At 36.8% G+C, this 17,214-nt stretch overlaps 1 protein-coding gene across 2 annotated transcripts in view; it reads right to left on the bottom strand.

Moving 5' to 3' along the window:
- Window positions 1-13,015: 13,015 nt before the first annotated feature.
- Window positions 13,016-17,214, bottom strand: part of LOC111865251 (palmitoyltransferase ZDHHC3) — a 20,519-nt gene continuing 16,320 nt past the window's right edge. For both annotated transcript variants that reach the window (XM_023853179.2, XM_033752186.1), the window contains exons 6-7: window positions 15,580-15,792; window positions 13,016-14,355 (exon numbers count right to left, since the gene is read on the bottom strand). In XM_023853179.2, coding sequence (XP_023708947.1) covers window positions 14,197-14,355; window positions 15,580-15,792 — 372 coding nt within the window. In that variant the 3' untranslated portion in view covers window positions 13,016-14,196. The remainder of the gene's footprint in view (window positions 14,356-15,579; window positions 15,793-17,214) is intronic.

Here is a 17,214-nt window from a genome sequence, read left to right as displayed (position 1 = left end):
CAAGTTTTTAATACTTTGTGGCAGATTGTTATTCAATGACAACAGTTCCTTCCAAAAGAATGTATACGACTGGCTAGTATCCTCCATTTTGTGAAACACAGGCTACACAATGGCAAAGATTTCTCAAACTGGGCCAAGAATGTATCTTAAGCAATAGCTCTGGAGAAGAATCATAATTATTGTTCTCTGGACTCTTGCTTATGAGGCCTCTAACACAGACTTTGAACCAATTGTACGTTTTGTTCTTGTTTTATGAACATGCCTTTCGGCCGTACTTGTAGTATTTCCAGTTAATTCAAAACTTTCAAACCTCCATTTTATCTCTAAAATATAAAAAATAACCTGCAGTTAGTGTGCAGAAAGAATAAACTGCATTTGTTGGACAACTATCATCTTCACCATCTTCTGCATGTCACTACAGTGGGCAAATGCTGACGTAAATTAGGAAGTGTAATACACTGAAAAGCTATAAGGTTGATCTCAATGACATTACGATGAAGTAGCACAACTGTAAGGAAATGTGACTGATACATTACGATGTAAATCCTCACCTTTTGCAAAGTAGTTTCCTATGGCATGTAACATATGATCTCCTATTAACTGGATGAGTAGTAAACGTGATAAAACACTGCAAAATCTTTGAAGGTTATATAACCCTATGATGAGGGAGATTTAAACAGCCAGTGAACCCAGTTGCTTGGAATTCCATGATAGGTTAATCAAATTTTGCTAATTTTACTAATGTTGTCATATTTGTGTGCACTTTGGAAGATCAAAAAATTCTGAGTATTTTGAAAATGTTCACATTCATGTCGGAAATTTTCAAATTCAGAGTAAAATGCCGTTACTCGCATGGGGTAAAATTCATATGGGAAAACTGAAAAAGACTGATATGGTTTTGACATAACATCACAAGTCCTGGTGGAAGTGACAGTGGGTAGCTACGGAGTTATAAAAATATTGCATGTAGCCAAGAAAGTCTACATAAATGTAATTTTGTGTTAAATTATAAATGTATATCTTAGAAAGAGGACCCGGGATAGCATAGTCGGTATAGCGACTGGATGCAGGCTGAACGACAAAAGGGTCGGAGTATGAGTCCCGGTAGGGTAAAGAATTTTCTTTTCTCTACATTGTCCAGACCGGCACTGGGGCCCACTCAGACTCCTATCCAAGTGTACCGGGGGCTCTATCCCCGGGGGTAAAGGGGCAGAGGCGTGAAGCTGACCACTTACCTCCAACTAGTGCCGAGGTCAAGAAAATGTGGACCTATACATCCACTCCCCCATACGCCTTCATGTCCTAGTGTTTAATTACTTAAGCATAAAGATAAGTTTACCTTTACCTATCTTATAAATTTGCTATGTGTATATGCTTGTACTGTTGGTCATTTTATGAGGTAATTGGTTTTGAAGAGGCCCATAGAGCCTGAATGACTTGTATTCTCTCACAGTGACAGTACATTATGGTTTCACTGCAGCAATGTCATACTGCAGATTATTAAACTGTATCTTTCGCATGATTTATTTGGGTATAAAAGAATGCCTCATTATCATATACAGCAGTTTAGACTTACAGTAGATTTGTTAAAAAGTATATCAACCGGAGTTTATTCATAAGTCTCTACAAGATAATAAATGTTTGATACATGTAATGAAGTGCACATAATATGATACAAGTAACCGATATAATTTTGGTCCAACACATATAAACAGCAATACCTTACATCAGGAACACAAGCAGTCATAATAGTTATTAGAGTTATAATCTGTACATCAAATTTAAGTATAATTTTCATCATATAATTTTACTAATATGATCTAAGCTGATCTAATTATTAAAACACTTATCATTCAAAGGTTATCAGCAGTCTATGCATAACATTATGTATAAATGGCTGTAAATTTACAAGAAAAATAATTTATCATCATTGGTAAAGGGGCACTTAGTGAGAATAAACTCTAAACAGAACATATTTATACATTCCATGACCATTCACTTTGGGGACCACTATGGCTATCTGCACAAAGCAAATGTACATTCAACACAATAAATATACATGTATACAATACATTTGAAGTGTCAAATGATACAGCTGAAATAATATGAACCTTACTTAGTATCACAGAGAACATCTACAACATAATACGTACGTTTCATCTGTCAGTTCTACTTAGGCTTCCAAAATGATGATAATACTTTACATTCAGGGAGGTATGTTTATCCATAAGCGGGAATTAAGGCTAAAAGGTCTCATTCAGACAATAAACAGAAATAGCCCCAAAATGAGAAACGAATGCAGAGCCACCATAATATGAACTGTGACAAAACAATTTTTCAACAAATCTGCTTCTACAATCTGTATTGAAATCAGTTTCTGAAGAGAGCAATATCATATTCTGTCCTCTTGTGTCATCCCGTCAGTCTGTACTGACACTTTTATCAGTAAATATCTCTTACTGTACCATTTTATCACATACTTAAGAGTTTATAATTACATTATGTTTAACATAATCTTTATGTTTATTAGACACTGTACTTAAAAAAACAATTTAACATTGAAGAAAGCAGTCTTCTGGGATTTGGCACCGTGTATATGTGGTGTTAACCGACGTTTCGGAGGAACATATCCTTTTACCGGTTCTCATGGTCTCTTTGCTTGCAGATTTCTTATGTTTTTCCTTCTACCCTGAAGATGGAGGCGATACGTTCCTCCAAAATGTCGGTTAACACCACATATACACGGTGCCAAATCCCAGAAGACTGCTTTCTTCATAGTCACCGCCGTGAAAGCCTCAAATCTTACACAATTGTAACATTATTTTATCAGTCTGCTAACAAACTAACTTAATTAGGTAATTCCATGAGGCAGAATTCTTATTGATAAGCAAACTTTTATTGAGATCGCCAAGAAATTTAACACCTGCTATGGTAGCAGAATTCATTACTGAGTTCGCAAGGGATCATCACTAGTATTTGTCTGCTCATTCATCATCTATTACTCGTTCCTAAAGCATTCTTAATTTGCTGATTTTTTCTTCTACATTATAATGCATATTATGATGACTACCTATGTAAAACTTAAAGTGACTATGAATACAGTGCATACATACATAATCACACTCACATGCACACAAATTAACAATAATATGTGATTTGTTTCCCATGATATACTGTTCTAACGGCCTCTGCGGTCTAGTGGTCAGAGTTTGATTCCTGTCGCTACCAGATCTTTTCTGAGAAGTAGTGGGTCTGGAACGGGGTCCACTCAGCCTCATGATGATAACTGAGGAGCTATTTCAAGGAAATAGCGCCTCCGGTCTAAAAAACCGAAATTAACCGCAGTGGGGATTCGTTGTGCTGACCATGCGACACCCTCTATCCACAAAAGTTGGCACTAACTTCGCTGACAAGTGGTGGTTGCTCGGTTGGTATAGTTCACTTGCAGACTAAAATCATGGAGTGTTTTTGTTTTGTTTGATATACTGATCTAGTAGAGTACTGCCATGTATAAAGGCTGAGAAATAGCATGTCAAAATATGAACAGATCCACTGAAAATATCACACCATTTAAGTTTTCAAAAGTACTATACAACACACTTTTCCCCATTTAAAATCTTCCTTGCAGATTGGATTTTCTTTTATTGATTTTCTAAATAGTTTCAAAATTTTAAAATTCATACATTTTGTTTCTTTTACTTCTAAGAGGGCAAGGGGCTCTCAGATTGATGGGTTCATGAATGTTAAACTTAAATGCTGTCTAAATAATGAAGTATTATGGTGTTCATACTAGAGAATGTTTCTGGTATGACAAGCAAAGATGGAAGGTCTTTCTACACTCAGTTCTCAGTTTCTCATCCAAACAAGGTTCAAAGAGAAAGATACGATGTACACCAAGCATGCATTTCTGCTTCTCAAATCACAGTGAACTGAGGACTGAAGCACCAGATGAATTTGTATTAAGATAAATGTGTAATTAATGTTTAACAATAACTTTAGGAAGGTCAAAATGTCGCAGAAGTAATGAACCACAAACTTGATATAAAATTATGCCATAAAATATGCTTGTAAAAATGGGCTACAATAGATATAATATGGTGTTAACAAAGATGATAGCACAACAGTTGTTGTTCTTGTCATCCTCATTAATGTTGTTATTTATGTGTAATATGAAGTATCCAAAATAAAACAGGAACTAAGCAGGCGAAAAATTACTAAAGAAATTAGAAAACCCATTATTTAAAAATTTACTTTCTTATAAAATCCTCTAGTTACTTCACAAGAGCCTTTTCAACTGACAGTCATTGATAGTTCTGGGCAGTTAATGTAAGTAAACAACAATTTTGCCTTGTTCTTGCCTGCCGCACCTACGGGAAGCATGCACCTATACACACATAGACACAGTGAAGAATCACCAACCACGGACACCCCCAATGACAAAAAACAGCACCAAAAATCTACATATAATGAAGCACATCAATCACAACCTACAAAAGAGTTTCATTCATTATCATGATCTCCAACATACAAGGGACACAGACAACAAAAGTTACACTGGACACCCACATACAAGCGCATTTTAGTGTTCATCCTCAAAGAAGGATATATGAATTATTATTCACTTCAATTTTAAACATATTTTAAGTAATTTGTCAACTTTTAACTTTTGACCTTCAAGTATTTTACTTTGTGCTTCCCTCTGATAAGGAGCTGATAAGTGAAACAACGTATGGCATAAGAGATATCTGAGGATGGCCATGTAAAATCAAATGCTGTTGTACAGCTAACAAAACAAGTGAATGAAATATGTCAGTGCGGTAATAACCACACAGCCATTGAAACATTTACAAAAGCTGCATTAATAGGACCAATAATAAGTACTGAGCAGCACAAGCTATTCAATATGTACACTTGATTCAATATATATATATACACACACACACACATGTCCTTTCATTCTGTGTGCTTCATTTGTACTTGTTTGACAATTTCAAGAAAGCTACATTTACTACAAAGTTAATTGCTTCCTACAAAATTTCTGTATTCTATGAATTGAAGAACTGAGTCTCAGGATTACAAAATTTAACTGCCACTTCAATTGAAAAAATATATATGAAATATTGGTACCTGCATCCTTGAGAAAATATGAGATGAAGTTTATTCACTTTCCTCTAGTAACGTCAGTATGTCCATCAAACAGGAATGCCTGTGATCTATGGAACACTATATTCAGTTTTAATACATGTTTTATACTAGACAAAGCTGAAAAATCTGCCAAACTGAATATAGTATAGTCTTTTATATGTCATTATCACTAAACAGTCATACAATAATTATACTCTTTTAGTTGTTGCAAACTGTGTATCTTGATATTCACACTGAATGAGGTGGCATTTATTACAAGCTGACCGTCTTCATGAGAACAGCTGAACAGTACATGCAGACATTTTGTCATGTTATAGTCATTGTGTGTTTCGAATTTATAGCCCACTTCACCATCCTAACCATTAGCTGACCCATTCAATAAACCTATGAAGTGCAGCAGGCCATATTCTACATGTCCTACCTGACTCCTTATGTACTTTATTACTACTTCTCTACATTAACATTTATTTACCCTTAAACTACATACATTGTTGCTGATGTGTGTTTCTTTCCTTTTCATACAACATCTCTATATTTTCAACAAAAAGAATTCCTTATTTTTCATTTAGGAATTAAATTGATTTGTAACACCTAAAATTCATAATAAAAACATACAAATTCATTCTCATATACAACACAAGATCCCAGAAGACTGCTTTCTTCAATACAAGATGGATTCACTTTCAATCCTAACCATTAGCTGACCCATTCAATAAACCTATGAAGTGCAGCAGGCCATATTCTACATGTCCTACCTGACTCCTTATGTACTTTATTACTACTTCTCTACATTAACATTTATTTACCCTTAAACTACATACATTGTTGCTGATGTGTGTTTCTTTCCTTTTCATACAACATCTCTATATTTTCAACAAAAAGAATTCCTTATTTTTCATTTAGGAATTAAATTGATTTGTAACACCTAAAATTCATAATAAAAACATACAAATTCATTCTCATATACAATACAAGATCCCAGAAGACTGCTTTCTTCAATACAAGATGGATTCACTTTCAATCAAAAGTCAGTTGCTACATTTCAGTGCTTTCTGGATGGGAGAATTTTTAAGTCTACATAATCATAAAAAGTCATACCAGAAGTATAGCATTGACAGTATTAAAATATGTATATAATGTACATACAGAACTCTCAACATGATCACCATGTACAACTACAGAATATCATACAGAATAAAGATTTTTAATCTTATATATACAACTGACCAGGTTGTTTCCTTTATTGATGATTATAGTAGCTTATAGATTAAATACTTCATATACTTATGTTAGGCCCATATGTTACAACAATAAAGTATTATACAAGACAAAAGGCAAAGTTGTCCCTATGCTTAAGTAATTAAGCACTATGCCATGAAGGCATATGGGGCAGTGGATGTAGAGACCCACATTTTCTTGACTTCAGCACTAGTTGGAGGTAACTGGTCTGCTTCACACCCCTGCCGCTTTACCCCTGGGGAAAGAGTCCCCAGTACCCATTGGATAGGAGGCTGGGTAGGCCACAGAGCTGGTCTGGATAACGTGGAGAAGAGAAAATTCCTAACATTACTGGGACTCAAAATCTGACCCTCAGTCGTCCAGCCCGTAGCCACTCGCAATACTGGATACACTATACCGGCTCCTAACTCAGTATTATACCACTCAGCAACACATCAATGAAAACCTTCATATAATGTCATTAATGTGTCTTCAAGGGAAATACTGATGTCTATTCTAATATTGCTGTAGCACATTCAGGAAAAAAAGTATATGCCATTTGCAACATTTTTATAGGCTTGTCTATCTATTATTAAAATACTTGTCATATAAAATGAATTATGTCATGCATTTTTGTGCTGAATAGGTTAAATTATGCTCCCTACTAAGAATCAGTGGCATCAAATATGAATGCAAAAATACAGAGTGTCCGGATGAAAGGTATCCAAAATGAAATCATTATATCTCAGAAAGAATTTATTATAAACATTAATGGGTTACACCATTACGAAGGGAAACTACCAAAGTTTTTTCTGCATATATAACTTTCTCAATAAATTTCAATGTGGGCTCCCTTGGTGGCACAACAAATATCCAGGCCTGAAGCATGTTTGGTGTTACCATAGCCACAGCGTCCCTTGTGAGTGCTTTCGGATTTTGAAGGAAGTTGATCTTAACCTGGTAGACAATGTTCTTCACATAACCCCACAAGAAGAAACCCACCGGGGTTAAATCTGGCAACCTAGGAGGCCAAGCGATTGGTCCAACCCTGCCAATTCATATCCCCGCCATATCTCTGTCTAGGTGATTCCTAATATGGTGGCAAAAATGTGGCAGAATATGCGAGTAAGCCTAGTATGAAAAAAAAAACTTTCAGAATTTTACTTTCCGATGACTAGATACATGTGTCACCATTAGTTTCAGAGATATGAATTTTTTGTTTTGGATATCTTTCATATGGACACCCCATACATATATGAACACCCCTCTTGGAATTATTAAAACAATGAAATATTTAATCCAGGACAGCCCTCCAGTCAAACAAAACACAATCACAATGCTCTCTACAAGGAAAGTAGGTATAACTGAACAACATGTTAAAGGCTTTTAGTTTCACAATGCTTTCATTTGCATGACATTTAAAGAAAGGTCTTCCATTCATACTGCACACTGATCCAGTACTTTCTCTACTAAATGAACTGCGAAATAAAACACTGAATGGTATGCAAATACCTATCAATTTCAACTTATTGCTTGAGAACCATTTGTCCTAGCATATCTAGGATCTTTGCGTTTGATAGAAGCCAAAAAAAGAAAATAACAACAACCTATGAAGTGATGCCATAGCTTCAGTGTAAATGCTATAAAATTCAGAGGTACAGACGTCAGTAATAAAACTCAAAGCCAAATCACTACCTGTTTCTGTACCAAAAATTAACTTCATGGGGCTAGGGTAACAGCATGGATAAGCCAGATGATTTGCTTAGAAACTCAGTTCAAACCATTTAAGAATATTTTTACTGATGAACTTGGGACTTCCAGGATAAATTGAGAACTGTAATTTTTATATTAATATTTGATGTATTTCCATCTTTCTTTCAATTTTGATTTTGTTACAACAGTCTGGGGGGGGGGGATGCCTGCTCCTCTCCTGCTTCCAGCTGTGCCACTAATAATGTTCTTTAATTACTTAATCAATAATTTCCAACATTCAACCACATGCCAGTTGTCAATTGTTGATGCCATTAAGTTGGAAAGTGTTTATTCTTCTACTTGCTGTGCTGACAACTCAAATGTACTAAACTCTGTAAAAATATTACATTTCAGATTTTTTTATTGCTAGAGGGGTGGGACTAAGTGCCTTGTACTGCGGCCACTTCTGGCCTATTGTACCAGCCTCAGATGATAGATGAGGGTGATTGTGGAGCAATGGTGGAATGAAGATTGATAGGAGAAACCGAAGTACTCAGAGAAAACCTGCCCCAGCGCCACTTTGTCCACCACAAATCCCAGTTGACCAGACCCAGGATCGAACCCGGGCTGTCACAGTGGGAAGCCAGTGACTAACTGCTTGAGCTATGGTGCGGCCTACATTTCAGATTACTCAGGATTCAGAGATAAACACAAATTTAACAGGCAAAAATTCAGTAAAACAGCTAATCTTCACTTCTCAATATAACATCCATGTAAGAAAATGGTACTCAGAGACCAAAAGCCTATTTGAGAGCTTAATGATATAAAAATCTGCAAAAATACTTGTTTCTCAGAATTTACCATCACACTGCACTCAACTTATACCAACAGTTACCAGATTTGACTATATTACTAAATTTCAGAAACAGATATGTCAGCCAGCAAGATACTTGCCATAAGTAACAGATTCCTAAGTTCACCATCAACAAACAACAGCACAAAATTGGTTAAACTGTACGTAATATTAATAGTTTCAGCATAAAAACATCCTCAAATTCTACATACAATGCATATGTAACCTGTAAGTAAACCTTGACAGAATGCATTCCATTATGAACTCTGCCATGTAGTAGTTTATATAGAGCATATAATAAATTCCAGGACTAAATTCTTGTTTTTAATGCTGTACTCACATTAAGTGATAAGATATTAATGCATGCGATGTTGCACGCATCTGACAGCTAGTGGCAGAAGTATAAATTTCAGGATTTGATTATTTTTACTGTTATTCAAAACACCAAAAAATTTGGTAGGTGAACAGCAAATTTACAGTACATGATGAAGTTTCTCATAGCTGAGATGGTTTTCAGTGCTGAAATTCACCTTCATAAATCTGACATGTTCAAGGATAAATGTCATGCTCCAGGGCTTCTGAATTATACTGGCATATCTTACTAGACTGGGGGGCACGCGGTACCATAGTTGGTTGAGGAACTATGCCACAAGCTGGAAGGTCGTGGTTTCAAGTCCCAATGAGGTCATTGGATTTTTTTTTCAATTGACCTAATCCTTCCAGCCGCACTATGGCCCTGGGGTTCACTCGGGCTCTAACAGAAATGAGTACCAGGAATTAGTTAAATAATTTTCCTAGGAGTAAAGCGCGGTCGACGCATAAGGCTGACAACCTTACCGCCATCTTTGAGCCGTCTGTGTAGATAATGTGGGACCCTCAACGTCTCACAATCCTATGGGCCTTCATGGCCTGGTACAGGGATAGCTTTACTTTTTTTTATCATACTAGACTATAGGCTGGATTACTGAAGAATCATGCATTAATTTGCAGCACAGGCAAGAGATTTTTCTCTTCTCCACTTTGTCTAGACCAGCCCTAGGACCCATCCAACCTCCTATCCAATCAGCACTCCTCCAGAAAATAATACAACACCATCTCATACATAAAACTCCAGCATACTCGTATGTTTCCACAGGGAAAAAAGTGGCTAAGTGTGAAGCTGACCATTCACTTCCATACAGCAGAGAGATTAAGAACAATTGGAACTATGCTTCGACTCCCACATACATCTTCAAAGTGGTGCTTAATTAAGCACAGGGCTAACTTTTACCTCTGCCTCCTCTGAGAAGACTGGAAGGCTGTTCTTGATGATATTAGACCTTCTATCACTGAAGTAAACATTTTCCATGTTGATGACATGGCTACATTGAAATACCTAATGTATCTGTGTTAAAAATCATTCATAAGAACACAGCATTCAGAAGAATGTCTGCAAAACAGCTGAATATTGATCATAAATGCTATTGGAAAATTGCTGTCAGATACAGGAAAGTGCCTGTATTGAAATAACTTATGACAAAACCTAGCAAACCGCCATATAGTGTCACTATCAACAGTGTCAAAATAACCAAGTAAAAAGAAAATGAGACAACACCACAGTGGAAGTAATTCAAGAAAGAACCTTCTACCAGCAAAATTATAACCCCCTACTCATAAACAAGGCTTAACTCCAGCAATTTTCATCTTGTTGGACTGAAGTGGGACTAAAAATGTGAAAACAATGTGGCAGTCCATCATAACTGTCAATGCTGGCTTCACGAAGCTCATACATCAAAATTATGTGTAAAATTAAGTCATTATGTACAGAAACTTGTGAAAAACCTTTCACATATGGGATATACACAGAATCCAGAAGGGGTGTTTCAGAGAAGTTCAAACGCACAGGGAATCGATATAACATTATGAAGATCATCAAAATTAAGACACTCTTACGAGTTCACTCATGAAAACCAGGCCAGAAAGAGATTAGCAACAGACAGCACAGTGCATCTATAACATTCCCTGTGAATGTGGCAGAAGTTACATTGGTGAAACAGGCAGATCTCTACCTGTGCGTTTCTGTGAACATTGCGTATAATCTCAAAGAGGGTCTTCTAGAAAAATCAAAATTAGCCCAACGTGCCTATGAAAGGGTCATCGGTATGCAGGGATGAAGCTAGGATTTTGGAAATTGAAAGCAGCAGCAGGTATAGGAAATACAAGGAATTGGCCAATATGGCATGCTTAACTAATCTGATCAGCCAACGCAGTTTGGACATTTCTCCCACCTGCATCCCCCTTATCAGCAATGAGGTTAGCAACTCACAGAGAAGATCTGTGTGATGTGACAGATCCTTCCTGGGTTTCTGTAAGTTTTTAGTCCCGAGTGTTCTGTTTTTACTCCACAGATGGCACTAGGGGTAGACACAATATGGTTTCACCAAATTCTCCAATTAATCACATGCATTGGTTTTCTGCACTTGGTTTGTTGCTTAGGTTGTTATGTAAAATTGTCAACTCCCTTTCTATCTTAGTTTCAGGTCTATGCATGCATCATCACAATTTTTATTGCATATTTTCCTCTTATCTCCCTTTGACAAAGCCTGATCTCAGATATCTATATAGTGGTATTTATACTGACATGGGTTTCCTGGTAATCAAGGTTAGCTCTGCCTAAGGGACCCAATAGAGTACATGTCCTCCCCCTTTGACTGAGGACAGAAACGGATCCAGGTTCTGAAACACTGTGTTTTCTAGTTTCTTAGAATACCAGATGATGGACAAAGCCCAGAAACCTAATAATTCTGAGTGTTATAAACCACAGTCAGAACCCTTTAGAATCTACTTACACTTCAGTTGCTTCTCTATGCTTACCGAAATTAAGAGACTTCTTACACATAATTTCCCAGAAATGTTACATCATTAAAGGTCACATTCATCCAATTCCAAATTATTTGGTGGATTTTGACGAAATTTAGTGTAGGAGGTCTCTACTGAAATCAAGTATATTTCAGTTCAGATCAGTTCATTAGAATATCCCCATAGATACATGGGCATAAATAAAATTCTTCTTACCATTTCATCTAATATGCCAAACACAAAAAAATACACATGTACGAGTGAAAGTAAAAAATTATCAGCACTTTCACCATAACACATCTTAGGTTTGTCACACTGCCTTCTGCACATGTATGCTTAGAGTTGGTACTACTGTGGTCATTTGATCGAAGTTTGACTTTGATCACGTCATTTTCCTTGATGCTGTGACAGTGTAAACATGCCACTCCACTAGCAGTGTGCACCAAGGAGAAACAAAGAGCAGTGATCCGATTTCTCTGGTCGGAAAGTGTGTCAGGGGCTAAAATACATTGGAGGCTTTAAACACAATATGGGGACAGTGCTCGACCGCATAGAAGTGTGCATGAGTAGATTGAGAAGTTTAAAAGTGGTCGGACAAGCGTGATGCACAAAGAGGGAGCAGGATGCCCATCAACCTCCACCACTGAAGAGAAGATTCACCAAGCTCGGGAGATTGTACTGGCTAACCAGCGAGTTACCATCGATGAGGTAGTGTGTTCTCCACGACAAGCTCGGCTTCCATAAAGTCTGTGCGGGATGGGTGCCAAGAGAGCTTACCACAGAGCACAAGTGTAAACATGTTGAGATCTGCCAAAGCTTACTTGACCGCTACAACAATGAAGGCAAAGAATTTTGAGCAGAAAAGTCACAGGATATGAAACTATGAGCCAGAATCCAAAATTCAGAGTATGGCATGGAAACACCCAGGATCGCCAACGAAAAAGAAATTCAAGACTCAATCTTCCGCAGGAAAGGTGATGCTGTTTTTTTTGGATCCAAAAGGGCCTATACTGGAAGACTACCTGGGAAAGGGGGGTACGATCAACAGTAAAGGATACAGTAATTTGCTGGCCAACAAGCTGAAGCCAGCAATTCGCACCAAACACCAAGGCCTATTGTCGAAGAAAGTGTTGTTGTTGCATGAAAATGCACGCACACACACGGCCAACCAGACTGTTGAAAACATTAACCATTTGGATTTCGAGGTACTGGAACACCCTGCCTATAGCCCAGATCTTTCCCTTTCCGACTATCATCTCTTTGGACCGCTCAAAGATGCTTTGCGAGGTTGTCGATTTTCTACGGACAAAGAAGTGGGGGAAGCGGTGCATAAATGGTTGTGCGACCAACCGAAGACCTTCTTCTTGGAGGGAATATGCAAGCTTGTTGACCGCTGGACCAAGGGCATCGAAAAGAGAGGAAAACTGACGTACTTGTTCAACGCCTACTTTTGTGTATATAAATTGGAAAAACAAGAGTGGGGATAAATTTTGACTTCCTTATGTACTTAAAACAAACACTTATTCTACAGACTTCTTTTCAGAAGTATTTTGAGAAATAAGAAAAATTTTATGAGTGCAGAGAATGTCAATAGATGCTGTAAGTAAGTGCCTTCACTCTTATTTACATTACTAATCTAGTAACGGTTACAGATGCGGCCTTTAGAACATGAGAGGAAATTAGTGTAATGTTATATTAAATCTTTTACTCTAAACCAAAAATGTCTATAAGGCACAATTACATTGCATTTTGTGATATGATGACAGGATCCTGCGTCTGTGATTGAGACTGACACTGTGTGATTGTTCAAGAAAAGGGTTTATCATTGTGATTGTAAGAAGTTACAAGAAGTTGCTTATGTTTTATTTCTAAATGGCATCAACTGTAACATGGCTTTGTGGAACTTTGTGCGCAGGCATCCAAGTTTCTGGTGATTACACCCTATACGAAACTATAACAGGAGACAAGACAGGTCATCTTCAGGTTAAAGGTCATTATGAACTGTCACAGTACAATACAAACAAAGCAAGCCTTGTTATAATGCTGGTTACAGTACCAACAGGAATGTAATGCATAGCCATAAAGTAACATGCTTCAAGAGACTGACAACAGAAATGCATAAATCTTAAACAAAACTGGTCTTTATATATAAAATCATCAGTGAGTTTAGTTAACATTAACAATGATCCAAGCAAGCAAGTGGAATCACAAATAGCCTCACATTAACAAAGGAAATTTAGACTCACAGAAAATAATGAGAACTGTTTTGTGCATGAAAATTTTCTGGGCTGGCTTACAGTAGCTACAATTACCCATGCAACATAGTGACCTATGTTAGCAATGCCAGGAACCTACGCATAATCACCAAAAATAAGTCCTTACGATCTTCACCAAAGTACACGTGGTATTAAAGAGAGGTTACATCCTACTAAGAATATATTACAGTTCCTTTACACTGAATACAGGTAATTTTCAAGTTTGGATTTAGATGGTGGGCGTGTGAAAGGTGAAAACCACGCAAGAGAAAATCGTCCAAATACTGCTTGAATACTCTTCCATCGAGAGTTCTTCACCCAGCGGGCCTCTTCTTTCTTCAGCTGCTCAATTCCCTACATACGAAAAGACAAAGTATGCATCCTGTTGTGTGTCATAAACAAGGTACATGAAAAGTATATAATTTACAATGTTCATAGTGAGATAATATTGTCTGTCAGTAAATGCTTTAGTCATGAAACTAGCACATTTCAAGCATGAAAATACTTGACTCTGGGGTACTCTATAACAGAATGAAAGGGTATAAGGCTGATCTAAATCAATATAGCAGTTTACCAGTGGAAGGTTACAATAAGACATGGCCAATTTTCACCTCTATTTATTTTAATATTACATGTTATTACTAGTACAGGACAGAGGAACACAACTTAAATATACATTAAAAAGAAGGCAGAGAGAGACAATTTTGACAAGCAGAGTGGGACCACAGCCAACCTGCTGACACCTAGTATGATTCATAACTCATCTGACCCTGTAAAGACTTTTTTCAAAATATATAAGAATCAGTTCATGCCTCACAGAAAACACATTATGTCTCTGCTCCAAAGACCAACTGGTTAACACAGTTCTGAGAAACAGCCACTGTTTATTGTGAGAACCATGTGAAACATGAAAATACACTCTATGGATAGAATGTAGAGTTTCATAATGTTAAAGAAGATGGTACATATAGTTACCACTGGATTTCAAAGGGTTAATAAAGGTGTTCCAACTGGGGGTTATGTAACATCAAATGAGGACATGGACACATGCATCTCCATGAGACAGCCCTGACACAGCAGGAATTCGCTAAGCATGGTACCATGGTACTTTCCCACCCACATGGCTCATAGTCTCATACCATGTGATGCCTACTTCTCTCCACAGATGAAAGAGCAACATAAGGGAAGATCTACAAGGATGCAGCAGAAAAGAAAATGTTTCAAAACAATGAGTGTGATAATTTCCAACAAATATCAAAATGTTGGTGGACATATGTTGTCACTAACTCGAAGCTAACCATGTACAAGATTTGAAAGAGTGATCCTATATTGAACTTTCTAAAGCTACCACAGACACTGAAGGGTACTAACAGAAATTTACCAATGTTAGAAGAACATACTCCCCATTCCTCTAAAATATCCATAAACTTCTACCAGATTACATGGTAGGACATCCATGAAAACAGCACTCGTAATGGTCATTACTGTGAAACCCTCAAATTCACCATGAATGAACCAGCCTTTGTTACAGACGCTTTCTCACTTGTATCATAACAAGCGACATTCAAATATGCTTACCGTTTCATCATTCCATATAGCCTGGAGCTGTGTTCCAAGCATAACAGCTGTGAAAATGGCAAAAAGAAGAGCCTCAAATACTAGAAAAAGCAACAAGACTACAGTTGCTGGTGGAGAATATGTGGAGCATTCCTTCCATTCATGACGTATGCACATAATGAACTGGTTCACTGACAGGAACAATGCATGGATTGAGATCACTGCAATGTAGAACTGGAAGTAACAACAATTAGGTAAGAGATATCACTACAGCTTCCAACTTGCATTCAATGTACAATGATTTTAGCTACTACACATTTACTTTCACAGTCACCTGATGATAAACTGCAAATATAAAAACTTTGATAAAACTGATATCAATACAAAATATGATGGTATTTTTCTTCCACATATTTCCTTAAATTTAGTGGACAGAAATGGGTTTTCACATAACAAAAAATTATCTATTAGATGGCTGAAGAACTTTCTAAAATATGTTAGTAAAGCATCAGTTTCTTGTACATCTTTTAATGCCAACCTCAATGAAGAGAAATTGTATTATAAAAGCTTGCATTGGGCTCATTAGAATGAAGAAACCAATTCAAACTGTCAAAATTATTAGAGTATAATTACAACAAATTTTAATACAATAAACTTTTGTAAATTACACATCTGATTAACTGACAATATTGTATAAACGTCACACACGATTTTTTCATGGTACAAAATCTACTTTAGATGTATTCTGTCTATCTAAGCTATCTCCTGTCAGTTATACATGCATGTGTACCTGCACACATGTGAAGATCTGTCTGAGTATAAAGTGCACTACAAAAGAAGAGGAAACATCCACCAATGTCTTACAGCTGTCAGTTGGGTAATCACTTGCTAAGTCATAAGAAAAAGATAAATATTAAACTGGAGAAGACTTGTTACTGTTACCCCTTTATGGTAGACATACATGCTGAGAAAGAAATGTCATTATCTGGAGAACCAAATTATTTCTATCCTGATATGTACCTAGTATAGAAGTAACAGTTAAGTGGGAATGTGGAGTTTGTTTACGTTGTTATTTAAATTGGTCCCTTGTCATCAGGCTATGGATAGAAGAGAGAGCATTTACAATTGGAGGGTAGCTGGAAATATATTGAGTAAATTGTAGGGCTAACAACTATATTCATGTTATAAAATACTGAACAGACATCAGACTTGGAGAATAAATCAGAGGATCTTGTTGTGGACTTTTGTGCACAATAACGGAAAACCTTCAGGTTCCTCTGTGTGTGTGTGTTGGGGGGGGGCACATATTCAATGCAATAAGTGGCCTAAAAAAGTGAAATAATCAAAAGTCAACTGATATGGAATGAATCTCAAAACTGAATAACATTATAATATTAGTTACTATAGGATTCTGACGATGGTGTATAACACACTGATATGTTGGGATTTTGGACTTTATCCATCGTCCTGGTTTTTAAGAGAACAAATAAAAACACGGACGTTTCGGAAACTGGATCTGTTTCTGTCATCAGGTGAAGGAAAACACCTATTCAGTTGGGCCCCTTAGAAAGAGCTAGCCTCAATCACTGGACAAACCAATGTCACAAAACATGAAGATTATAAATACCTGAGACCAGGCTAAGTCCATGAGAGCTA

This window comes from Cryptotermes secundus, unplaced genomic scaffold (genome assembly GCF_002891405.2).
Source record: "Cryptotermes secundus unplaced genomic scaffold, Csec_1.0 scaffold2380, whole genome shotgun sequence".
Classification (NCBI taxonomy): domain Eukaryota; kingdom Metazoa; phylum Arthropoda; class Insecta; order Blattodea; family Kalotermitidae; genus Cryptotermes; species Cryptotermes secundus.
The sequence above is the reverse complement of the archived record's forward strand: the minus strand, read 5'-3'. Positions and strand labels throughout refer to the sequence as shown.